The 27023-nt window shown below is 44.3% G+C and overlaps 1 protein-coding gene across 1 annotated transcript in view; it reads left to right on the forward strand.

Annotated features, from left to right (window-relative positions):
- HEPHL1 (hephaestin like 1) overlaps positions 1-27023 on the forward strand; it is a 384637-nt gene that overhangs the window by 70780 nt on the left and 286834 nt on the right. Inside the window, exon 2 of the mRNA XM_085621400.1 lies at positions 14646-14890. Coding sequence (XP_085477526.1) covers positions 14646-14890 — 245 coding nt within the window. The remainder of the gene's footprint in view (positions 1-14645; positions 14891-27023) is intronic.

Raw genomic sequence — 27023 nt, forward strand, 5'->3', positions numbered from 1 at the left:
TGTTTACAGAGACACATTTGTATGCAAAGCAGTCGACTGTGGCATTAACAACGCTGAAAGTTGTCAGTTTACCCTTTGCATCTCCTCAACTGTCTCTATCTCTGGCCTCCTTGTGTATCGGCCGCCCGCTACCCTAGGGAATTTCGTGGATTCCTTCATGGAGGCTGTCATCCCATTGGCTGCTGCCTCGTCCCACTTCGTCACCCTTGGGGACTTCAATTTTCATTTTGACGACCCCAATGATGTAGTGGCAAGGGAGCTTGTAAGCTCGCTTGGTGCACTGGACCTTCATCTTGTTAATATGGGAGTTACCCATAACAGAGGCCATCAGCTTGATGCAGTTTTTGCTAACTCTGTGAACTTGCAGGCTCTTCAGATGTTGGCTCTCCCCTGGACTGATCATCATCTTGTTCCGTTTAGCTGGCTGCTGGGGAACCGCAGAGACCCCGCTCCTAGACAACATACTGTGGATCGACTTTGGTCGAAGCTCCCGGTGGACAGTTGGGCGGAAGAGCTATCTAGAACCTGTCCTCACTTCACAGATGACCCCAACACTGCTGACCAGCTCTTGGGCAAATGGCTTACCAACTCTCTGGACTTACTGATCCCTAATAAAAGAAGGCTTGTCAGGGAGAGAAGGATTGGCTCTGCCCCCTGGTATACCCCCGAACTGGGGTGCATCAGAACCTCTTGTAAAAGGCTTGAACGTGCCTGGAGGAGAGAGTGGACGGAAGATAGCCGGGCCAATTATAAAAGGGAACTTAGGAAATATAAAAGCGCACTGAAGGACGCTAAAAAGACTTTCTTTAGCGACCGGATTGAGAGAGCAAGCAATTCTTCAGGAGAATCGTTTAAAATCTTCAAGGAACTTCTGAAAGCTCCGGTCCCTCCAGTGTTGCATGATAATCCCAAAGAAAAATGTGAGGAACTGGCCAGCTTCTTCCACTCTAAAATAGAGAAAATATTATCCTCCTTACCTACTATCCCTCAAAGCGATGAATCGGTTGCTAGTCCTACAAGTTGCCTGATTGAGCTAGCATCTTTTGGCCCCTTTTCGGAAGAGGAGGTCATAAAAGTCCTGTTAGAGATGAAGAGTGGCTCCCCGAGTGACCCAGTCCCCATAAAACATCTCAAACTCGTGGCTAACACCTTGTCAACTCCTCTGACTGACCTCTTGAACCTTTCACTCACGCAGGGCATAGTGCCCCAGAGATGGAAAAAGGCCGTGGTGAAGGCCTTATTGAAAAAGCCAGGAATGGACTCATCCAACTTGACCAACTTTAGGCCAATTTCACTTCTGCCTGGTTTCTCAAAAATTGCAGAGAAGCTGGTTAACCGTCAGCTCTCTCACCATCTTGAGTCTAACCACCTGCTAGGAGACTCCCAGACTGGTTTCCGTCCCGGCCATGGAACAGACACTGCCTTGCTGGCAGTAGTGGAGGAGGCAAGGAGCACTCTAGATACAGGAGGGTCAGTGGCAGTGATCCTCCTGGACTTGAGCGCTGCCTTTGACACTGTGAGTCATCAAGTGCTCCTCCAACGTCTGTCAGAGGTAGGTGTCTCAGGGTCGGCCCTGAAATGGTTGGGATCTTTTTTATCTGACCGTTTCTACCAAGTCTGGGAGGGGTCAGAGCAATCTGCCCTAATCCCTCTTCAATGTGGAGTCCCGCAGGGCTCATCGCTGAGCCCTACTTTATTTAATATATATATGACTCCACTTGAAAGAGTGGTCGCCCCCTCGGGGGTGAAGATCATCAGCTATGCTGATGATACTCAGCTGGTGGTCGGCCTCACTCAGCTGGCGGAACAACCTGAGGTTTTACACGACTGCCTCGCCAATGTTTATCGTTGGATGTCCATCTCTGCCTTAAAGCTCAATGGAGGTAAAACCGAGCTGATGCTCCTGGGCAATCCCAGTCCCTCCATTATTGCGACCTGTTGGCCCCGGTCTCTTGGTGACCCACCATCCCCCAAGAAGGAGATCAAGTCCTTGGGAGTATGGTTGGAAGAAGATCTGTCCTTCCGGACTCATGCCAGGAAGACCGCAGGGGTTTGCTTTGGCTTACTGAAATCAGCCCGAAAGGTGCTACCTTTGCTTCCTGATCCAGCAAGGAAGCTGTTGATACGTGGCCTAATCCTATCGAGGCTCGATTATGGGAATGCGCTGTTTCTCGGTGCCCCCGAAGCGACCTTTAAAACTCTCCAACAGGTGCAAAACGCAGCTGCGAGAATCCTTATGGATGTTTCCAGAAGGCAGTCTGCTGCTCCTGCTCTCAGAGCGCTTCACTGGCTCCCCGTGAAGGAGCGGGTGAAATTTAAGGCGCTATGTACTGCCCACAAAATTCTACATGGCAAAGGCCCCCCTATCCTTGCGCATATGGCCCGTCCCTATAAACCTCCACGTCTGCTGCGCTCGGACCAAAAACACCTTCTGCAGTCAGCCAGAGTAAGAAAAGCTCGTTCTGGGGGTAGGCGTTTCTCGGTGCAGGTGGCTTCTCTTTGGAACTCTCTGCCCATCAGGATTCGCTCAGAGCCCAAGATCCTACCATTTAGGAAACTTCTTAAGACCTACCTGTTTCCACAGTAGTGACTAGCTGAGTCTCCCCTTCTGGTCTGTTGCGCCGGGACGCCCCTGGGTAAGCTGAGCGCATTACAAATTTCATATTATTATTATTATTATTATTATTATATTTTATCCAAACAGTGGTTCAAAGTGTACAAAGAATTACTATAGCACAAACATATGTCAACAACAATTGAATAATTCAAACAAAAATGATATATATAACAACAATACACACCTAACAGTAAAGAGAAAAAAGAAAATACAGCCCATATACGGAAAATCTAGAAAGACCTACAAAATGTATTCAATAAAAAAGTTTCGTGAGGCTCAGACATATAATCTGGTATATATAACATTTGATAGACATACACAACCAGACAAGTGGCAGACAAAAAGAGGTTACATAAAAGAAGAAGTTCCAGGACAACACTGGAACTACAACAAACAGAACAATGTGTCCTCCATAAATTGCGGCCACAATTGCGTCGATGACGTTTCGACCTTTGTCATTAGTACACGGTCATCTTCAGGACAGATAATTAACTGAGCATCCCACCAGACAATTTCTTTTCGCAGGAAGGAGAGCAGGCATGGTAGTAATCAATGCTTGTATAAAGAAAATTATGTTTGTGTAAAAAGAGAAGAAATTGACTGGAAGCCCTTTACAATTCAGCTCCAATCATTTCTTGGCCTCTGTAACTGCTGGGAGTCAATCTAGCAGAACTAGCCACAGGAGGAATGTTCCCTTTCTCTACACTTCCTGCATGCGCCCGAACAAAAGTAAATTAAATTCAAGCGCCAACTCGATTGTGGGGCCCGATCCTATATAAGCCACCTCTTTCCCACCTTGCCAAACACTCATCCTGTAGGGCCATTGGGAGCTGTTCGTTCCTGATCAAGGGAGTATACCTGTTAAATCTGCCTTCTCCTAATTTTTTCCCTTATGCCAGCCCAGTTACGAAAGGCAATAATTAAAACCTTGAATCACCCCGTGGAAAAAGGCTGTGGATAGGAATGGTAGGTGGGCTATAATGGATTGTCAAAGTAGTGCAAGTTTTTTATACTGAGTTCAGTATATGCATCAGTGCTAGATGATCCAGGTTTACTGCGTTTTCTAGCTAATGAATTGCCCTCTTGGTCGGCACCTTATGTGGTCTGCGGAGATTTAAATCTTAACGGTTCAAGAGGAATCCCAGGTGATACTGGCGTATCTAGTAAAGGGCGCAAACCACACTCCATGAGGGCGTATAACAATCTTTTAAAAGACATCGGCCCTAGTAGATGTGTGGGCTAAATTGAAAGCTGATGATTCTGGCTATACTTATTATTCGGCACCTCATGGTAAATTCGCTCGGCTTGATTATTTTTTTATTTCCCCATCTCTTCTTCAGAAGGCTAAGGTGGAGCTTTTTCAAAGAGTAATGTCTGATCACAGCCCTATTGTCATGGAACTTCCAGTTAGTGGCATACGTAAGGAGTATACGGCTTGGACGTTTGAGAGGGCACTCCTCTCAGACAATGAATATGTCGAATATATGAAGGGTTGGATCAGAGAATTCTTTGACAATAATATCGGTAGCGGTACTCCTGGAATGATGTGGGATGCTTTTAAGGCTACAATGAGAGAGGAGACTCTACAAAATAGTCTGACCAAACAGAAAAAAGGGGCTGCGCAGATTAAACTGTTTTATCTGAAGCTCGCCCGCCTGGAAACAGAACTAATATGCAAGGTAGCTAGGGGAGAGGACCTCTCCGCAACTTTGAATTCTATCACGGTCACTACAGCATGCCTGTCCCACTTTAATACTGATAGGACAGCTGGGAAGTACTTGGCCAAAAGACAGGACTGTTACGAATTTAGTGAGTATGTTGGTCGATTATTGGCAGTTAGGGCTAGGCAACAGGTTGCGTCAGGTCATATAGAACAGGCTAAGAATATGAGTGGGATCCCGGAGATATTAGAGAGGCTTTTAGGGAGTTTTATGAGGATCTATATAGCACTTCTCCTTCTGCTACTCCTTTAGAGGATGATGAACTGGGGGAATTTACCCCGAAAAGAAAGGTCTCCCAGGAGGAGTGTCTACAATTGGGACTTGATATCTCACAGGAGGAGTTGAATTGCGCACTTGAATCCCTACCAGCAGGTAAGGCAACGGGCACCGATTATATCCCTATAGAGTTTTATAAGGTTTTTTTAGTGAGACCTGCCAGGCTCTGTTAGGCACATTTAAGAGAGGTCAGGGAAGGAGCTCTACCACCAGGCTCTTGGGGCACTGCCAATATCATCGTTTTCTTATAGAAGGGCAAAGATCCTATTAGTCTGGGCTCATACAGACCCCTTACACTGCTCAACAGTGATGCTTAACTATACTCGAAGATTTTTGCCACTCGGCTGAATTCTGTGATGCATCAACAAGTTACAGTATGGCAGCACGGTTTCATACAGGGGAGAGGGACGGAGGACCATGTCAGAAGGGTAATTTCACTCTTTGACGCTACCGAAGTCCTTACAAATCCTATGGGGGTCGCCTTCTTGGACGCCCAGAAGGCTTTTAATCGTGTGGCATGGAATTACTTATGGAAGGTTCTGGAGGGCAACGGCCTGGGAGATTCATTTGTGAATGTGATATGGGTCTTGTACATCAACCCTATCGCACGACTGAGAATAATGGGGGGGGAATCAGAGGGTTTTTCAATCGGCAGGAGCACTAGGCAGGGCTGCCCGTCCTCCCCCCTGTTATTCGTACTAAATATTGACCCCCTTCTTAGACGGCTGGAGGCCTTGGCAGATATTATTCCTGTAAGCCTACACGGTTGGGATACTAAGCTCCTGGCGTATGCCGACGATGTGGCCATAATTACTTCTGACCCCGATGGAGCGATGTGCGCTGTGGAAAGCATTGCCAAAGACTTTGGGACTCATTCAGGCTTTTCGTTGAATAGTGCTAAAACACAGATTTTTATAAATAGACTCGTTACGACCTCAGACACTCGGATTGTTGAGAAAGCGGTTTATCTAGGGGCATGCATAACAGCTAAGGTCGAGGATATCGTAGAGCTAAATATGACCCCCATAAAGGGGAAAATTACAAATGATCTCCAGCGACGGGACAATCTGAAGCTGTCGGTAATGGGGAGGTGCAATATCATAAAAATGATGATTTTGCCTAAATTGCTGTATTTCTTTTGCACAATCCCCCTGGAAATACACAATTTCTGGTTTCGTCAAATTGAGAGGGAGGTAGCGATATTTATTTGGTCTTATGGCAAAACAAGGAGAGCTAACGCATTTTTATCTCTCCCAAGGGAGAGAGGGGGATGGGGACTCCCACATTTTAAGCTATACTACCTAGCTGCAGTCTTCCAATATTACAGGGCTCTCCTTGGTGTCAAGGCTAGGGATGGAAACAACTCTAGCTACGTCCCCGCAATATTTGAAATCTTGATTGGCACACGGGCTAACGGTCGTTTCTTAAAATTTTATGAAGCCAGCTACTTTAAGAAAACTGGTTGAATTCCATGCCGATTATGTAACCCAGAGAATGTGCTCGAAGGAAAATAAAACATCCACACAACAATGAAACAACATTGTTCAATTCATTGAAAATGAGTAATTTTAATTCTATTAAGCATTATGCTTTGATAGCCTCTTCTTTCATTTGTTTGGATTGATCTGGGAAAAGTTGGCTTACTTATTATAGAGATAATCAGAAGTCCCGGAAACAGTTAAGCCAGTGTACACTGGGTGACCCGGTAGATAATTCTCAACACCAGTGCCTCACTGTATGTATGGAAGTGAGTAAACGTGTCTCTGGCCAGTTCTTTGGGGCTCAGGAAACTCTGACACCTAGGCACTCATCTTAACAAGTGTTCCATTTTGCCTATGGATCCTTAGAAAAAAAAAACTACTGGACATTGTATTGTCTAATGGCCAGTATCTTCCTTTGGGTTTGGTCACAGGCATCTTTATTTTTGTGCATGACCTCAAGTTACCAATTATTTTAAAAGAAGAAATACTGATAGAGCCGGCTTTAGGCCAGCTTCATTCAACGCTTGGCTTTCATGTGTTTTCCATAGTTTGCTGTTGGTTGGATGGTCATCGAGGTGTGCATTTTGAAGATGGTTATGTTCCATTTGTGTTCCCATTAGGTTTTGGTAATGGGGTCATCGCATAGTTCTCTTTTGCCTGAAGTTTGCCAGACAGCACAGCTGACTGGTTGTGAAAGACTTTAAGGGGACATGTCAAAGCAACTCTGCCTATTGTTTTCGATTAGCTTTTTGTCTTGTTTCTCTTACTTTCTTGCTTTCTATTCAATGGTTTTATTTATTTTAGCCTGTCCCTCCAAACTTTGTCCCTCCCTTGGAGCATAGCCTGCTTACTATCTCTCTAATTGTCTCCTATTATGCTTCCACAAGTGTCTACTTTTTGGGAACTTTTTTCTTTTTCTAAAAGCACTCCATGAGAGTGCATTTGTTTCCCTGCCTTAAGAGTGCATGCAGTTCCCCAGCCATGAGAGTGCATGCGTTTTTACAATTCAGAATATTTGCCTGTTTCTCTAAACATATTTCTTTTCATAACATTATACAAATTTAATTTTAGACAACTTTGTCCTTTGATCCGCTCTTGCGTATACTTTCAATTTTATACAGAGTTGACCTGCTCTCCTGTGCACTTTAAATCGATGCTGTGTTCTTTCATCGTTTGCTTCCACCTCTCAAGTTGCCCTGTCTCCTTTTGCTGCCCTCACTGTGCCCTCTGTGTTGCTTCCCCCACTCGTGCCCTCTGTGTTCCTTCTGCCCAACTGCCTGTTGTTTCCCCATGTTCAGTAAATTAACCATCTGTGTTGCTTACCCCAACCGGCGCTCTTCCCCCACCCATGTTTTGCACGCGATCCGCTCACAATACTTTTTTTTTTTTCAGATCCAACTCAGATTGGTAAACAAGGGAAAAAAAGCTTGTGTCCCATGGGCTTTGTTCCTGTTATTACCCTTGCTTTACGGCATCGGGGACGGTGTGCAGCATGGCTAAAAACATTTGCAAAGCCAATATGTCCCAAAGGCGAGATCTGCTGGCTTTGCCAATGCTTGTTATACTAAAGATGCGACTTATAGCTTGACACCCAGTGTGTGTTCCTGGATTTATTTACTCTGCTGATACAACAACATTTTAATTGTAGAGTGTTGGTATTTTTCTTTAGGAAGTACTTACAGATGATACCTTATCCTGTCTTTAAGGCACGGTAATATTCATCAATAGCCTTTGACCATACATTTCTTTCACTTTGTTGTCATAGTAACATGTTGGGTGTACAGAACATTTCCTTTTTCACAGTAAAAAACAAGCATTTACAATGCAATAGGTCTCGAAACTGCGAATTTTATAGCTATTGGCATTGTAAATGGCAATGCCTTTAAAAAAATTAAAAGCTATTGTTATTTACAATATCAAAAGCAACACCTATTGCATTGCATAGCACGTGTCCGTTACTTACATCCTGCAATATAACCATTGTCTCGGTGCCATGAGTCCTCAAAGAACACTAAACAGTCTCAGCTCTGACCCTCTCAAACTCACATGAAGAAGAGACCATTTAAAATTCTACAAAAAATGTAAATAGATTCACCCAGTCTTTTGAGGTATCTGTTTCCTTCAAACCTGCAGTTCTTGCACCTTTATTTCACTACTCCATTGCTCCGTTGAAGCCCTTTCCACTCACACTCGAAAGCAATCAAGCATCCGCAAGCATACCCTTGCTCCCTCTGGCTTACCATATGCGTCCTGATGCACAAGCTGGTTGTTTCAAGCCGTGCAGCCCTCTAACCGACCGGGTGGGGGTGGGGGGGGGGGAGATGTGGTGGGGATTTGATGTGCTCTTCAATCCAGGGCAGGAAAGCGCTGCCATGACGATACAGAGTATGTAACCGAGTCTTGGTAAATACTGATCCATACTGAGATCGAACCTGCAACCTTGTTGTTATTATCGCCACACTGTATCTGCTGAGCTAACAGGCCCGAACTAGTAAATAAAGAAAACATTCTAAATCAGTTCAAATCTCCGTTACCATGGGAGAACACGCATATTACATTCTTCACTGAACGATTGAAAACGCTGCCAATTATAACAATTGCCACTTTGATCAGCCCTGTGGCGGCTGGTGCGGGCCTACCTATGCCGTTACCTTGCACCTTCCCCATCCTAATAGGCGGGCTGAAAATTGCTGCTTGACTCTCCTCGTGCGAAGACAGCCCCCGCTGCGCAACAGGAAGCCTGCATCAGCCAACCAGTGCACCGCGACCAGCCATGCGAGCCCCATTGTTACAATTATCAAGGCACCGGCCCCCAAGGTGAGCCCAGAGACCTGAAATCGCACTCCGTTGCAAGGCAGTGTGAGAAAGCAGCCCCTTCCCCCATCCCAAAGCACGTCTGAAGAGCACACAGTCGTGTTAGTGCTGCGTGTATCTGAAGAGCACAGGGCGGTATTGTGCTGTGTGTATCTAGCGAGCACACAGAGGAGTATTAGCAGTGTGTGGTCTCTTGACAACACGCAGAGGCATCCGCGCTACATGCATCTGGAGAGCACAGATTAGCGCTATGTGTATCGGTTGACCGCACAGAGAGGCATTAGCGCTGCGTGTATCTGGAGAGAACAGGTATCGGGAGAGCACATTGAGAGAGCACAATGAGAGGTATCGGCGCTGCTTATATGCGGTATTAGACGAGCAGCCTCTCCTTTCCTCCTCTCGTTGCTCAAAGCGAGGACCAGGGCCGGACTGGGGACTATAACCGTCCCTGGCAAAGTGCTCGGCCGGCCCCTGGGGCTTGGGGGTGCCGCCGAGCTCTTTCCCAGGGTCGGTTTTCGGACGATTTTGTTACAGGGCCGATTTTGCAGCTATGCTGAAAAAACGTCCCTGTAACAAAAACGGCCCCCAGGGGCTCAAAACCGGCCCCCACCCGTGCGGCGCACCGGGGGATTGCCCGGTGCCCGCTACGGCCAGTCCGGCCCTGGCGAGGACAGTCGGAGGAGGAGAAGAAGGAATATCAAGCATTGCGGAAAGGCAGGGGGCCATCTGTTTTTACTCAGGCGCGCGTTGATATTTGCATCGCATTTTCGCTTTCACTTTAAGTGAAAGCGCGATGCAAAATAAGAAATTGCTTTGCAACAGCTGCAAAGTAGACAAACCAGTCCGGATGGGCCAGCCGAAAAGGTGAAAGGGCGGCAACAAAAATACCCCATTTCCAATGGCAGGCCACCGTTGAGCATAAACGGTGACACAAGCCAATGAAAATGAGGGGCAGGGCTTCGAGTCCCCTTCTGAAAACCCCTCATCAACAATATCTCTCGCCGAGCGAGCAATGCATGCCCTGCAACGCTAGGCGAGACCTAAAAAAGCATGCATATAGGCTTGCTTTAAGATGCAATAATGCTCAATGTTTGTGCTTGCCACATGGTGTTACATGTTTTTCAAATAAATGAAACATTTAGTCAATCTTGTGCTCTGTAGTTCTGTAACACTGAATAGTTTTTACAGGTAAATTCTGTCTGTCTGTCTTTTACCAGGCAAGTATAACTTCCCATTGGCCCAGGCAGTTTACACTTGGTGCACATCTTTCTAAATGGCAGTAAAGGTTTGCGATTGCGGCCTAGGTGCTCTATGCCGGCTAATTGGGAAGTTCAGAACGTTTTGCAAATTTAACGGTTCAGTCACGTGAGTTCCGGTCAGCATGCAGCAATACTGTCCATCAAGTGACTCAAGCAGTTGTAATTTGGGACACTGGTGGCTCATGGTAAAGTCTTGGCAACTTTTAAATGTGTGACGTGTTTAAGGATACATGACTTGGTGTGGGTGGAGGGAATCCAAGCCTTGCATGTAGGAGAACCAGTGCTTAACTTGAGCCGGTGGTTTTCTGTGTTTGGCACTGGCAGTAAATTGTCCACACCTGCACTTATGACAGTCATCCACATGGTGTCTCTTTTTGCTTAATTTAGAAACGAGCACAGCAGTTGTTGGTTTATTTGATCTAATTTAAAAATGAACGATATGTACCGCCAAAGCAATTCTTATAGCTATGGGGGCCTGGACTAGTGAGAATTGTCACACTTGTGGGAGTGTAATGGTTAGATCCCGTAATTGGCAGCGCTGACAGTGACAATGGCGGTGCAAGTGGAAGTGGCATTTTAGGTGGGCCCTGGCTGGTATTTGTTTTTTACAAATTGAGCACTGAGAAGAACATGCCAGTTGGGCAGGTATCAAGTGAAATGAGGAAACCATATCAGTCTGAATTGCAGCAAGGGCTAAGCACGAGAACCTTGGGAAGCCCACCCTGTGCCGTGGTAATAAAAAGAGATATCTGTTCCAGGGGAAGAAAGTGTGCCTAAGCGACCTGGCTAAAGCTTTCTATCTGACGCTATTGAGCTCTTAACTCCTCCAACGTGTTACTGACATACAACAAACCAGGGTCTCTTTTGCAGGGAGGATAACGAGAGAAGTGGATGGGCCATCTGTGGCCACTGTGTGCAAAATCTCTGTATGATCCTAGGAATCGCACACAAGACCTCGGATACTGCCCAGCTTTGGCAGCCTTAGACCTGGGCGTAGACTCTCAACCATCGTGCATGCTGGAACCTGCAACTGGTCTGACGGGAAATAGCAGTGCGAGCCACAATAGAGGTAGACACCTAATACAAATCCCAGTAACAAACAAGAACAATATGCCAGGTATTGCTGTAATATACGCTGATGATAAGTCCAGCTGTGCCCATCATATGCCCAAGTGTTGGTATTGTAGCTTCTGGTTACTCTTCGGCACCTATTTTGGCAGTGATGACAGAGGGTTTGTCAGTAAACTGAGCACAGGAATAGGGGAACCTGTGCTCTAAATATGGAAAGCAATTCTTTCTGGGACATAATTTTCCACCAGATGCACTCTGAGACTGCCATGATAGTTTATTTTATGGGGATATATTGGACAAAAACCATTCTTTGCATTCAGGAGGGACTCCTTCAGACTCCCCAAACAATGCCTAAATCACCTTTAATGGCCATTTCAAGAAGACATTTCAGTGGAAAATATGCTCTCTGTACAGAGACTCTACCTTGCCACTCCATGCTTTACTGATATATATTTGGGAAAGTGTGTTTCAAAATGCACCATCTGAGACCATGCAACAAGGCTACCATACTCCTGCTGAATGGGTGTGGCTAATTTTCTACACTTGTCCTTTATAATACTACTTTGATTTTTTTTTTTTTATAAAACCTGTGATTTCACTGACATTACATTGGCAGCAGCACTCCCACACCAAAAATTGTTCCAGCACCACTACATATAAAAGGAGCAGATATGCCCCCTCTCAAGCACATGGTTATGGCCTGCCACTAAGACGATGGGACAACTAGTAGTGTAGATTCCACTGCCCTTGAGAATGCCACCCCCACTCGCCAGGGCTGCCACTATAGAGAGCTTGGAGGCGCTTCAGAAACCTGAGGCGCTGAACCTCTGGATATCAGATGGTAAGTGTATATCGAGTACAAGCGCCTTAAACACGGACATCAGGGCTCTGTATCTGTGGGGCGAGCCCTGAACCAGGACAAAGGTAGAGGGCTATCCCAGTACTCTAACCCACCCAGAGGGTCATTCTTGCAGTTCTGTCTGACTGTGTTCCTCTAGAATTCTCTTCTCCATGTAGCCCTGGATCCTGGCACTTCTCAGCTTGTCTGTGACGTATGGATTCCCAGTCCTTGCCTCTTGTGTAACATGCTCCAGGGTATGGAGCAGCTCTAGCTGCATTCTACAGCTTTCCAGAGCAGTTTAACACCATATTCCAGAGCTGTTCATACCCAGGCAGACGCCCCTATCATTTAACTGCTGAATTCATTCCCCCTTTGTCCAGATTGGCCAGGCCGTCCCTGAAGGTCAGTATCAGAGGCTCCACCTGTTCTAAGATGTGACTTCTGTAAGACCTCCAGGCAGGGGCGTAGCTTCACGTGGTGTTTGGGATGTTAATAAATAGTTGGTTACAGGAGCTTTCAGTGGGGTATGGTCTGTCGGATTTCACCTGGTATTTTTAAATACGCCGACAAAAACACATACATGCGCTCTTGTCTCTGTTTTGAAGGTCTTAAAACATGGTTATTTTACAAAAAACTGTTTTAAGCACCCTCACTCCTTTCTGTTTCCATTTGCTCTTAACCCCCCCCCCATATGCTACTTCTCATATCATGATTAACATGATATGAAGCTCACACCCCACGGGTCTTACTGACCAAGCTACACCCCTGCCTGCAGGAGAGTGTATGCCCTCTGAAATAGGTCTGACAAAGTACACATACCTATTCCATTCACTGTCTTCAATGGCAGACGTCTGAAAAGCAGCCTTACACTACCATGTGCCTAGATACAGCCATCACATGACATGGTGCCGCTGGCACTTGACGGAGTGCTGCGTCATCACCTTATTGCCACCACCATCTTCTAGCTCCCTCTTATCTTAAAATACTACTCCCCTTTTCCCTTTTAAGGGAGTATATGGACTCCCAGAAGTTCCAGGTGGGAGAGAACCTGTTCCTGCAGTTATGTTCTCCTGCCTCATACTTGTGCATCAGGCACTGGGGAAGACAGAGCCCCCTGCTGGGTACCCTGTCTTTCTAGGATCACATTATGCACTCTGGGTAGGAGCACAGGGGTACTGCAGAGAAGAGTTGTGCAATGAGATTGCACTTTCCTCCCCTCATGACCTTCTCATTATGGCTATAGTGAGGCTCTGGTACTTCCAGCAGGCGCTTCATCCTGCTGAACCCCATTCTAGTGTTTTGGCTCTTCTTACTCCATTCTATTGTCAACATGAGGTTGTTGGAGGGCATGGGGAGGACCAGCTGGTGAAAACCCCAGTGATGGAACAGCTTTCTTTGCTTCTCTGTGTGTTCATCTATGTGACCAAAGATAGCATAGGGCCTACACGGGTCGGGTACCAAGAGATGCAAGTGCTGGGCCTTACCTCTGTTGACTATTGAAAGATTAAACTGAGCACTGGAATCGGAGACTGTAGTAATCCAGGAATGTAGGTATACTGTATGGCAGCAGTTCCTAAACTTTTGACTTCTGTCAACCCATACTGAACCACTACTGGAAGCCGGGGAAACCCACCTAAGCAATTTCTATGATTTGAACCTCAACACAACAACGGAAATAGTGTCACGAATGATCATCAAATAAATACACAAATTATGAAATATTTTTTTCAATACACAAACCAAAAATATATGCAAAAACCGAAACTGTACTCGAAAGCTTGGACTTTTTACAATTTTAGTTTTTAAGACAAAGCAATATGCTAGACTCTAGCACTTAACTTTATCTTTTTTGCTCCCTTATGCATCCCAGTGCTTCAATTGATGCCTCCAATTATCCATAGTAGATTATGTGTGTTTCACTGACGCTGCTTCCACAAATCAAGATAGGAATAGAACGTAATTTTTAAGCTCCAATTTTAAATTCTTAACATTTACACAGCATTTCAAAATTTTCAAATTTTCTTCTTTATGATTATACACATCATTAATAGACAAAAAATGTATTTTCTAAATAGTTGTGCACCCCCGTGAGTAGGCATCCCTGCTTAAGAACCTCTGCAGTATGGTATAACTGGTCAACAATGGGCTTTGTTTTAGTGTAAATTTGCCTTCATTTGTAATGGTGGATTATTTGACTGTTGGCTTCTCACTGCAGACCAATTTAGTCTGTCACTTTAGTCAGGCCTTTCCCAATAGTTAACCCAGCCCTTTCACCTCATACTCTTAAATGCTCTCTCACCTGTGGTTTGCAGGAACCTTGCCTTTACATTTTCCCTTTAGGTTGTATGGTAAGTCATTCTTCCCTGGTTTCTCCCCCAATATTTAGGAAATATTCCACTAAGCAATGTATGCACAAATAAACCTTCAGATGTGCTGCTAGGTTTTTCTGAGCTCTACCTATAGCATTTGTTGCCTTTGAAAAACTGTCTTGCTGGTTGTGTCTTAGTAAGTGTGTTACAGAAATATCATTGCACCAAAGTTAACTTGATGCTTTGTGTGTCACAGGCATGCTTCAGTATTTTTGGCAAAGGAAGCGAACACGATTGGACGGGTGTACAAAAAGGCCGTTTACAAGGAGTTCACCGATGACGACTATACAACAGAAGTCCCTAAACCCGCCTGGCTGGGGTTTCTGGGCCCGTTGTTGAAGGCTGAGGTCGACGATAAAATTGTAGTGCATTTGAAGAATATGGCTTCACGTCCGTACTCTCTTCATCCTCACGGAGTTTTCTATGAGAAAGATTCCGAAGGTAAGCAACATTTTGTTGTTGTTTGTTTACCTTTTGTAGGTGAACTTCAGCTTTCATGCCACTGATGTATTGTAATTTTGCCCAATTCTGGCAGAGTAGCAAACCTAAAGGGAGGACCAATAGTTATGCGACAATAGAGTATCAAATTATGCAGCAGGGTTAACTAAATTATATGCAAAAAAAGGCAAATAATGTGGCGTTGTTGCAGGAATTCTGCTCGGAAACAGAACCATGCTTGGGGCCATAGAACATCAGTATGTAGGGACTGAGTTGCCGTACCACCTCCGTATCTAAGAGCCTGAGCCCGACTAGCTATAGTTCCTCACTTGTCCTCCAAACCTTTCCAGAGAGACAAATAATGTTGGCACCCCAGAACAAAACACTCTCGACCCTCTCAGAGATCGCGGGAACAGGACACACTCTTCTGCTCCCTCACTCGTAATTGTCCACAATAAGATAAAAAAGAGACATGAAGGAAGTTTACAATTTATATTTAAACTATTGTGCTCTAAGGTGCAATCATTGCGTCGCAATTATAAAACAAAATAAATGCCAATATTATCATCAGCATGGTTAATAAACCAAATACAATAAAAAGACCTGGCATGTTATCTGATAGATCTGCCTAAACCCTCCCGTACTACTGAAGCTAAAGGGTTATATTTTATAGATCTCTGAGTTTAGTGGCAGACCCCATACTTTAGCATACATAGGTGGATGTTCAACATCTCAGCTGCCGCAGAACTCGTCTCAGGATCTTCACACTGTGTGTCTGTTTTTTCAAAACCCCTGTACTCAGTTATATGACAAGTGTTGCTGTGTTTATAGCAACATTTGTTCCGTTTGAGGAAGAAACTAATATAGTTTTTACTGTAATCTGCAGATTATGCAGCATATGATGAGTTTTGTGGCAAAATACTATAATCCAAGCAGCCCAGTCAATAGAGAATTGGTCGTGGAAGTCAAATATATAGCTGTTGAGAATTAAGGCTTCAAAAAGAGAAAATGAAAACTACCAAAATGATATGGCCATAGTTTAAGTTCAAAATGTAAGTACCATTAGAGACAACCGGTTTGATGTTATAAAAATGGATTCATCTTATTGACACAGAAGTGAATAGAATGAGCTTGAGAGTTGCAAAACCATGTTGACATATTTTTGCACAGTAGTGTTTCCATGTCATGATACTAAAAAGTGAAGCCACCTTTGGTCATTAACAAGTGTGTCTAGGCTAAACGTGTAGGCACTACCCGGCCACAACATTATTTTATAGTTGTGTAGGTGTGCTCAAAATACAACTACAAGGTATTGGGAACCTATACGTTGTTTAATTATCAGTATATTGATTCCAAAAAATGATACTGGGTGTCCATATTCTTAACACAAAACTGTTATATGCTCTCAGTCATTGATGACCAGATTAACATAACTTGGTGCCATATTTGATCCCATTATTGTCTCACAAAAAAATTGTCATAAATTTTAAAACCATTCTTTTTTTCCCATATAACCAAGATAGTCCTAATAAATGTGATAAAAGTTAGTTACCTTATTCTGCACCTGCAGTTCTCTTATAATTTTGTAATCATTTTATACATTCAAAATGGAGACGTTCATGTTTAAGTCTACACGGAGATCACTAAATACATGTTCCCAATTCAACCCTGCACTTTCTATTTTCCTATAAAAGCCCGATGTGTTCCACTAGAGGTTGAAATACACAACAGACAGTACCAGAAGCAGGCGCTCTCTTAATGATGTTAAAATGGTATGTTTTCTACACATCTCGCCTAGCCATCTCTTGCACCAGGGGCACTTATTTGCCATCATGAACTCTTTTCAAAGAAGGGTTTCACCATGCTTAGATTGCTTGATGAAAACATGACCCAAGACAAGATGTGCAGATAAATAAATAATAGATTTTAACTACTTCTAGAGGTGCATCTGCTTTTGGCATCATCTAATAGGTTGAAATTGTGTAAAGGAAATTATGCAGCCCATGCAGCAGTGCACTAGTACTGGATGCTCCATGTGCAGTATGTCAGTGCAGCACCTAGCAGAACCTTTTGTGTGTGTTCACATTAGCCCTAAAAATGTGCGCCAATAGAACATCCTATTTGAAATATTTATACTAATAAACATACATACATGTATTCAGTACTACATTCAAAGGCTAAGTCCCACATCATTAACATGATAGGCCTGACTGACGTGAGAAACAAGTGCTTCCTGCCGCGCAGACTGCACATGACAATTTCTTTACATAGGAAAACCACTCCTACTACTCACAAAAACTAGTCAATGTAAGTTTCATCCTGCTACTTAAATGTACACTGTCCTGGGTCTGGTAAAATAACTGTTTCTACCTACTACTCATGAAACAAATAGCATGGCAGAAACCATATGTACAGGTCCACAGAGGAATGCTGTGTATTACCATTGTAGAGGGGAGAAGAAGAAGAGCGTCATGGCCGGCTGGAGGCTTTCATGAACCTGGGTATGGGCTTCACCACACTCAATAATGGCAATAAATACCATATTATGCTCTGCAAATCTGAAAATAAGTCCAAAACCGCTGACTGAACATCTCAAGAGACATTAGATATTCAACGACAACAGCTAAAGCTAACAAACAGCACAATGTCCAACCTGAGCGTCCTCATGGATGTGCTGGTGAATGCTGTTCTGTGCCCTGCCTATCGTAGTAGTGTGGATTCTGATTTTCATGGATTGTAATCTAGGGTTCAGTGACTCAGTAGTGCACAAGTCTTCAGCAATTCCATGAATCATTGACACTGCTACTGGAAAGTGCAATGGGAAATTGTAAACCTGTGAAATTAGGTTTTTTTCTTTAATGACTCCATTAGTACCTGAGAAATATGAAAATGACTTGTAAGATGTGGCTTGAAATTTTGTGAAGCAGATTAAGTCTTGAGAGTCGTTCCCAGCGTGAGACTTCTGTACTGTGTTGAGTGAGGTGAAAGGTATCAGTCACCTGCCTATGAATGTCTTGGGCGAGTGTGTGGGTGTGTGTGTGAGGGGGTGGGCTGGGTGCCTAACTCATCCTTATTCACTTATCTGCTTCTCTCCCACACCCCCCAACTACTCCCCATCCGCCACCCGTCCTAGTATTCTTGAAGGTATACTCCTTTTTAATGCACGTTTGAGCCTACTTGTGTACTCTGTGTCCACTGATGTTTTATAGATGCTTTTTAAGTAAATATTCAGTTAAACACACTTTGTGATGTATTTTCTAGGCATCTCAATCCATTCTTTCTACACCCCAGTACAAGTACATAATGGATTAGTCAGGCTTGTTTCCCCCTTGTAGGTCGAAATGCAATAGACATTTTTGTGAGCAGAAAGACAGAATGTGTGTTGAATACGAGAAATTCATAAAATGTAAGTCATTTTTAAATTGAGAAGAATTAAAGGGAGATATAGAATAGAAAATGCATTAAAGTGTTTTGAAAAAAATATATGAAATTGTGTAAATAGCTGGACACAAGGATATAGAGAACCCTACAACAATATTGTCGGGACAGCTTTAGTTGTCCTTCCGATGTTTGCAATAAATAAAAATAATACATAAAAAATGAAATCATACATAGAAAGAGAACAGTCATTACTCTTGGCTGTGTCAGTCATGTTATAGATCAGTCTGCCAGACAACTTTTCGATAATTGGATCTTTCCCTAGCTGGGGACAAGGATCTGTTCATGTTAGCTCGCGACGACGAAAGTGAACCTGGTGGCGCATGATACGAGGAAAGCTTAGTCGGTGCTGGCGCTGCACGTGCACTCTTGTTATCACTTCCTCAGTGAGGAGTGTCCTGCCTCTCTTAAACTCTATGGCCATCGGGGAAGAGGAGGTTGGACCTAGAGGAACATGCAGTCCTTGTCTGACAACCGCTCCCAAGGGGGACTGAAAGGACACTGCCGTGACACAGGGGGTACAACGAGCAAGAGGTGGCATCAGGCCCTGGCATTGGGGACCGTATAAGAACGAGCCAAGGATGAGGATTGTGCCCCCCGCAGTCCTTGTCAGGACCGAAAAATGCCAGTTACCACTGACTGTTCAATATAATGCATCCGACCTGGGATTTCTAGGCAGATGCTATGTAGGGCTTTGAGGTAAACTGCTTTTGCTTCATTCCCCATCGCTGTATTGGTAGAAGGGTTGGGTACTAGTTCATATGTGGCAGCAGAGTATTTCAGAGTGTTACTGAGGGTCCAAGTCTAGGTTGATGATGACATTGGGACGGGATTTTGAATGGGAGAAAAAAACGTATTGTCTGCGGAGAAACTTAGCAAAGCTTGTTGTGGTCATCCATTCTTAGTGAGCGCGTGTTACTCTTTGCGAAGCCATTTCTCATTATTTTAAAATAGAAGTAAGCAGCGTACATACAAATACAGACAGTAAAACCATTAATATCCAGTAACGTTTAACTGCTGGCTGAGAACCATACATACATACATAGATCATAAAAATACAACAAACAGAAGTAGAGAAGAAAAAGCGGCACAAGACCAGGGACCAAACAAAAGTACGCAGATACACAAGTGTAATCATCACATAGTCGCAGTGGAAACAGTAGTGCTGAGATGGATCAAGAGGGCAAGAAAGAGGACATTACTCAGATATGAGACTAAGATAATAGGACCAGCAGGTCTGGAAAAGGGGCAAAAAGATAGTAATCAAGGGGTGACAAGACAATAAGGAGTGGGACGGAGATGAGCGGCAACGAAAAAGGCAAGAGTGTGATCGCAAGAAAATGAAGGTAGTAATTCAGAAACAAATCAGGCAGCAGAATCATACACCCAATCCAAGAATCAATACAACCACTGGGAAATATTTCAAGATATTGTTTGTATACTAAAAAGTATGGTAGAAAAAAGGCAAAAATGCAAGATAAGGTGCGAAAGTCCTATGCCATCAGAGCAGAAAGCACAGGGTTTCATATGCCCTCAAAGACGGAAATCTGTTTATGAAGCCTGTAGACAAGTCTTTTGTGGCTGGCCATTATCATCGCCTTCCACTGCCAGGTGGTGTTGGAATCGCTGCTGTCTTTCCGTTCTGGATGCATCTCTTCACAACAGGCAGGGATTTGGAGAACCAATGTCTCCAAAGCACAGTCGGACGAGGAGCGTGAGTGACCTCCTGTACGGTGGCGAGGGAGGGCGATCTAAAAGTTGAAGCCACTAGATTCTCTCATGCTCGCCAACACATGGGACCAGTATAAAGACATGGCAGGCCTAGAGCATGTGCAAGATATCAATCCCAGGTTTTTCATATATCCATCTGCCATACTGGTAGCTAAAGCATGCTAAGCAGAGTTTGGATGGTAACCTGCACCAGTCTTGAAATATTTTAAATAAGTCATTGTGTCACTGAAAAACAGAGCAAGGATGAAAGTTTAGTTATTAATGTCGTACAGCTCTATAGTGAATCTATCATCTGGCATCCTTTTAGACATATCGTTAATGGCCTTAGTCACATTATCTTCCAACACACCATCCTCCAACCTCTTTTGGGCATCAATGGACAGTTTTGACGACCTACTTTGTACAGAAATTTCTCTTCTAACATACTTGTGTCAATGCGGTCATAATCGTACACTTGCTGTAGAAGAAGGCAGATTCTTAGGTAACGTCCGGGGGTTGAGTAGACAACCTATTTTATTGGTCTCAAATGGTATGAACAAGTAAGGACGAGTCTCTCCTGCCCAGTTGTATCTCCATAACGGACTTTTCTCTAGGTTTGTTGTTTCTCCACTTTATTCTGACAAGGCATATTCCACCAGAGAGACAAAGGGTGCATTAAGTTTGAATTCGTATTTTGGCTTGTTTATATGTCACCTTCTTTGAAGAGGGGAAACCAGCTCCACAGTTGAAATCGTTTGTATCGTTGCATGATTGGAGATGCGCCCTCTCCGAATGGATCACAAGGAAACCTCTGGTAGAAGCAAACAAGAGGTGAGAAAAGTCAGTGTTGCAAACACATTGCCCGACATCACGTCCCTAAGGAGACCCCTGTTGCGGCCACCACCAAGGTTGAGTCTCCCAGAACTATTCACGAGTCAATAATCCTATTTCATTCTCCTTGACATTTTACCATTAAGTTAACAAACACAGTCAGAGTCCTATAAGGTCAAATTATATATGGTGAGTCTGCCATCGAAAGTTTGTGCTGTATCTAGATTTTTGCCAAAGTGGGAGAGACTAAGATTTTATAATCAACATTAAAAGTGATTTATGAAACAAGATCACCTCTCTGTCCTTAAAGCTAGGACCGGATGATGAGTTTGTCAGCTTCTGCAAGAGCTTGTTGTGTCTAATGAAGAAGAAATGTATTTGGTGACGTAATAGCTACTTCTCGCTTAGGGCAAACATACTGTGGTCCCTGTATACAGGTGTTCTTTTTGGTAACAGAGGTATCCAGGAAGGGGAAACGCTATGTACAGTGTAAATAAAGTACCTACATATTTGTTGGACAGATTCTTCAGGGAATAACATGCTGTAAAGGTGATGATGTAGTCTCTTCAAGCCGAACATGCCGGGTGATGATCAAGGGATTATCAGGGACAGGGAAAGGATGGGACAATGCGGTGGCCAGTTTAAGCCAGGCCTGGTTTCCTGAAGTCAGGGAACTGTGACCAGTTGGGCTGTGAATCCACACACTCACTCATGGCAGGCTAGGAAACTGTCACAAGGCTTTCAGTGGGACAAATAGTCTCTTAAAAGTGCTGCCACCATGACTTTCTGGTTCATATTGGAACCCTGTCCATGTAGCACTCCCTGCAATTCTGCATCCAGCAGACTGAGAAGTTTCTGTAAGACCTGTAACTTATTTAGAAGTCTCTTCTGCATGTTAATGTAGAGGGCATTACAATAGTCCAACTTTGAAAGAATGAGGGCAGTAACCCCTAGTTTCCTTAGATCGAGTGGAATGAAGGGAAGAACCCTTCTTAAGATCTTTAAAGTCAAGAAAGATGAGGAAGTCAGTGTGTTTATTCACTTTGTCAAATGACAGTTTGTCGTCAAACACAATTCCTAGGTTTTTTTACTTTAGGAACAGGGACTGGTGAATCTCCTAAATCTGACGGGCACCTGGCTGGAGACCAAAAGGAAGTACGATTGCCAAGTAGGAGAACTTCTGTCTTGCCAGAGTTACATTTTAGGAAATTCTTTAATATCCAGTGGCTGATATGCTGCATAAACCTGTGGAAGTTGGCAGCTGTGACTTCCTGGTTTCCGGACACAGAAACCACAATCTGGGTGTCATCTGCATGCTTACCACAGAAACCAAATTTTAGATGAGATTAGCTAAGGGCGTAATATACAAATGGAAAATGATTGGGCTCAGAGCACTGGCGTAACCCAGCTCCTCACTGTGCGCAAGTTCCATGTGGCCCTCTCAGCACAGTACTCAGCCCTGAGAGATCCTTATTGAGTCTGGAGGGGGCCCCTCCTCGTACCTTGAAGGGGGGCCTCCTCAAGTTTTGTTACCCAACAGGCTCAGGGATGGGTCCTGAGGCACCCTACAAGGAAGAGAAAACGGACTGGAGGTGTAGCCATCTGTAGCAACAGATTGCTCTGTCTTATAGAAAGAATTTGAGAAGAGCCAGAGCAGAATCCCTATACCCAATGAGTTGAGACAGTCAATTAACACCCCATGATTGACCCTATCAAATGCGGCCAAGAGGTCTACCAAGATCAATGTAGTACTACTGCCCCTGTCAAGAATAGCTCTCAGTTCCTCGGAGGCCACTATCAGAACAGATTCTGTACTGTGTTGGCCCTGGAAACCAAATTGTGTATGGTCCAGAAGTTTATTGGTTTCAAGAAAGAGATCAATTTAATTGATATTTGCCTCCTCCACAATCTTGGTGGGAAAGGGAATGCGAGCGATGGGCTTGTAGTCATTTGGGTCCAGAGGACTAAGATTCGTTTTTTTTAAACAGAGGTAGGATAGAGGCTACTTTCCAGACCTCTAGAACCTTGATTAAACATTTCATTAAAGATGTAATTTAAATATCAGGCTGTTGTTGTGGGGATCAGTTGCAAGATCTTAAGAGGACAGGGGTCCAAAAGTGAGCCCGATCTCATAGATAATAGTAAATCCTGAACTTGATCTGTAATTAATGCGAGGAAAGAAGAAAGAGCTACTGAGTCAGAAAGAGAGAGTGTCACCTCATGACTTGGGGAACCCACTGTGCAGAAACTTTCTACACTAACATCTATAGATGTCAAAGAAACGTGTGCCAAATTTGTGGTGAAGGTATTATATATATATATATATATCTACCACCTTTGCCTGAAAGGCAGGTGCAGTGCTGTCTCATAAAGATTGACTGCTAAAGGTCCTATTGAGAACTTCGATCTTAGCAAGTTGTTTTGCCGTAGAGAATAGTTCTTTTAAATAATTTTTTAATGTTATTATCTTCTGCGAAAAATAGGCCGATTTTTCTGCGAAGAGCAAAGCTTTGTGTCCTGAAATTTTCTGTTTGTAGAGAATGTTTTCCCTAGGTTCATAGTTTTTGCTCCAACTACCCTCTTGTTGTCGGCAGACCTGTTTCAGCTCTCTGAGTTTCTCAGAGAACCAGGGCTGGGAGAAGCAGTCTCCAATTACTTACTAGCTTTACCTAGGCTAGCTGACTAAAAGTTGAAGTTAGCCAGGACTGATACGCCAATGTGTCATGGTCAAGGCTATTTGTGACAGTTTATTATCAAACATTTTAGAGTCGATAGTATGCCAGGGGTGGTTGGTTCTCGAAAAAGTGGTGGGAAAGTTTTTACTTGCCTTAGCCACAAACTTTAAATTGAACATGACCGCAGCGTGATCAGACCAGGTTAGCAGTAGTGCCTCTGAAAAAGGTAATGAAGTGTTATACCATCAAGTGTGTGACCAGCAGCTGATTCATGTCAAGACTGTTCCTTAAATCTAACAGATTCTCTGTGTTTCTATCTTCCTTGTTCTTCAAATGAAAATTAAAATCGCAGAGAACAGTAAAGTTGGCAGTCTGAGCCTTACCTTCTAGTAATTGGCCGAAAATTCGTAGGAACGCTGATCTAGGACGAGGCGGTCGGTAAATTAGCAGACCATTAAAGGAAGTGTTCTTATTAAAAACAAACTTAAAAACTAAAGCCTCACAAACAGTGGAGAGAGGGGCTGCAGAGAAACTACCAATCAGATGGTTTCGATACACAATGGCCAGACCACCCCCTTTCTTTCCAACACAGTCCAATCTAAAAACTGAGTACCCCTCTGGGATAGCTGATGCTAAGTCACGGCCAGAACTATAATCGGCCCAAGTTTCAGAGGCAAAAGCGAGGTCTACAGTGTGGGTTTGAAGGAACTCAAAAAATTCTATTTCATCTTGAGGGCACATTTTCAATAGCTCTTCCCTGGTATACTGAGGTATCAGACTGGATTCTAGTAGCAAACCGTCATGGTGGCTGGCAGTGATTGCAGTCTGAGTGCAGACAGGCACAGACGGACTTGCCTTAGGTGGTGCCAGTGGCGTGCCCTGTACGCGGCCGAGCAGTTTGGCTTCTTCTGAAGCCCAAAGGGCTTCAGAAGGATGAGGGGGGCGTGTCCAAAGCGCTCCACAGCGTACGATAACTGTGAGGGCAAAAGAAAGACTAACATGCATCCAGCAACCCCTTCTGTACAGGTGCAAGCTCCTTTAGCCTGCACAGATACTGGTAAGTAAAGCAAAATTAAAATAAGAGGGAGAAATACTAAAAACCACTAAAAGAAATAAGGTTAAAAGTGAGGCTCAGAAGTCTTCCAAATGGTGCCAGTTCCAATGGGATTCGGAGTCAGACACCTGCCTAAAAACGAACACTAGTGCATACAAGGAAATTAAGTGAAGGAAGGGCTAACCTTCTGTTGTTAGCAGCACAGACATGCAGTTTACCTTCTTTTGAAGGCCAACATCCGGGGAAAGTAAGGGGCACTGCGCAATAACTGTGAGGGCAAAAGGAAGACTATCAAGGGTCCAGCAACAGACACTAGCATATGTGGTTGCCACATAACTGCCATGCAAGGCGCCGTCCCTTACGGCATGGCAGTCTTTTCCAAGGTGGCACCTCCAAGCATACAGGATCACGGCTACGGTGTCACTCAGGCTTCAGCCCTCACCACATGGCAATCTTTTTACATGACTATATTCAGGGTGGCCCTCTCCTGGCATACGGGGGTTACCAACTTAGTACTGCACATGGGCAACAACCCAATCAGTGCAACAGCAGCCATCTCCTCACACTTTGCACCAGGCATCCACTCGACACGGCTCCCCACTAGTCCTCACTCCCTTCAACACTCTCCTATTACTTGCAAGGCACAATGGTTGGTTCTCCAGCCTCCAGAGCAGGTGGTCTGGGTTTCCCTGGATGATGTCACCTCACCCAGCAGGGAGACTAGCAGGCCTTGGCCCGTGGTCATGGTTACAGGCAGATGTCTTGCAGAGCTTCCCCTCCTCACACAGCCTGTCTGGCTGCCTGGCAAATGACAGTTTTTGGGGTCTCAGCCTCTCCTTCTTAGAGTCCATTTCCATACACCAAATGTGATTTACGGTCTGGGTCTTTAAGGTTTTATGTTGAGACTCTTCATTTTTCAAAGTACATACTTCTCCACTGCCTCTTCCTCTTAAAAAGCTGTCCGTTACAGCAGGAGAGACTCCGAAGCTGATAGTCCCACCACACAGGCCATGGACGTGACTAGAGTTCACACCTGGATGCCAGCCATAGTGATATGTGTATCAAAAGATTAATCTTGGGCTCCCAGCCCCACTCTTTATCATTCTCTCATCATCCCCATCTCCTTCCTGAGATGCATCTAGGCCCATTCCTTGTGATGTCTCACTGAATCAAAGAGCCCCTTTTGAAGTGTACAGGGGGAGCTTCACTCTCCACAGCTCCAGTGTGTCCCACCTAGCTCATAAGAATGTAGCAATTCACAAATCTTTCTGGGGGCATTTCTCTACCTCCTAGTGTCTTCACGAGGAAGGCAGGGACCTCAGAAAATGGAACCAAGGTTGCTCAATGTAATGTACCATTACAGGCACACTTGCACTCAGTGTATGTACACAGCACACACACTATTGACCACTGTTGCCTCCATGTATTGTTCCACCACAGGCACACATACTCTCAGCACACACATTCACTCTGCACACACTGCTCAGTACTGTAGCCTTTGTGTATTGTGCCACTTGCATGCACACCTACTGCCAAGCCACACATTCATCACGTGCTCTCTGCACAACACTACTGCCTTCATGTACTGTACTCTTCATAGGTAGACATACACCCAGTACATGCACTCACCGTGCACGCACTGCATAGCACTACATCTTTCATGTCTACACTCCTTTCAGTTATACATACTAGTACATGCACTCAGTATGCACGCAGTACACAGGATGTCTCTATCCCTGCATTGTCCCATTCCTAGGCACACATACAACTAGTGCAAAGTCCCCACTTCTGCACAGCACTTCACATCTAAATGATGTAGGCCAAAGGGCGAGTTAAGCACACACCAGCAACACTTTGAAAATGTGAGTGAGCCTGCAGGCCTCATTCCGGTGGCATGGGTTGGCAAGTCCTGTTCACTCCTACTGATCACTACATGGTATGATGCCTTTGTACTGCTTAACTCTTGGTGAAGTTAGTAACCTTCCACCATTCAGGCAGTTACAGACCAGAAAGCACAATGACTTACCAAATGCTGGGACCTGGTCTAGTTCTTCATCAGGATCATTGCAGACTAGATCGTTAACATTGAAGATATTCAAGAATCTGTTCATCATGATGGTCTTGTGCACTTTTTAAAGTTTTGTTTACTTGATCCGCTCACTGCAGGAAGGCCTACATGACCATTAAGGTCAAGCTTTAAGCACACTGGTAAGATCAGGTGTTAGTGACACAACAGTCAGCCCCTGCAGTGATCAAATAAATCAGATAACTTACTCTAATTCAACAAGAATAAAATGATCAAATACAGTCAACAAAGGAACCTCCACTCCAGATTGGCACCTCGCCTTAAAATCCCACCATACAAGAGAAATAACATAACTGGCACATCTTTCTCTATTCAAGCAGGCATACTATAGAATTAATTCCC

This window comes from Triturus cristatus, chromosome 8, assembly GCF_964204655.1.
Source record: "Triturus cristatus chromosome 8, aTriCri1.1, whole genome shotgun sequence".
NCBI classification, from domain to species: Eukaryota; Metazoa; Chordata; class Amphibia; order Caudata; family Salamandridae; genus Triturus; species Triturus cristatus.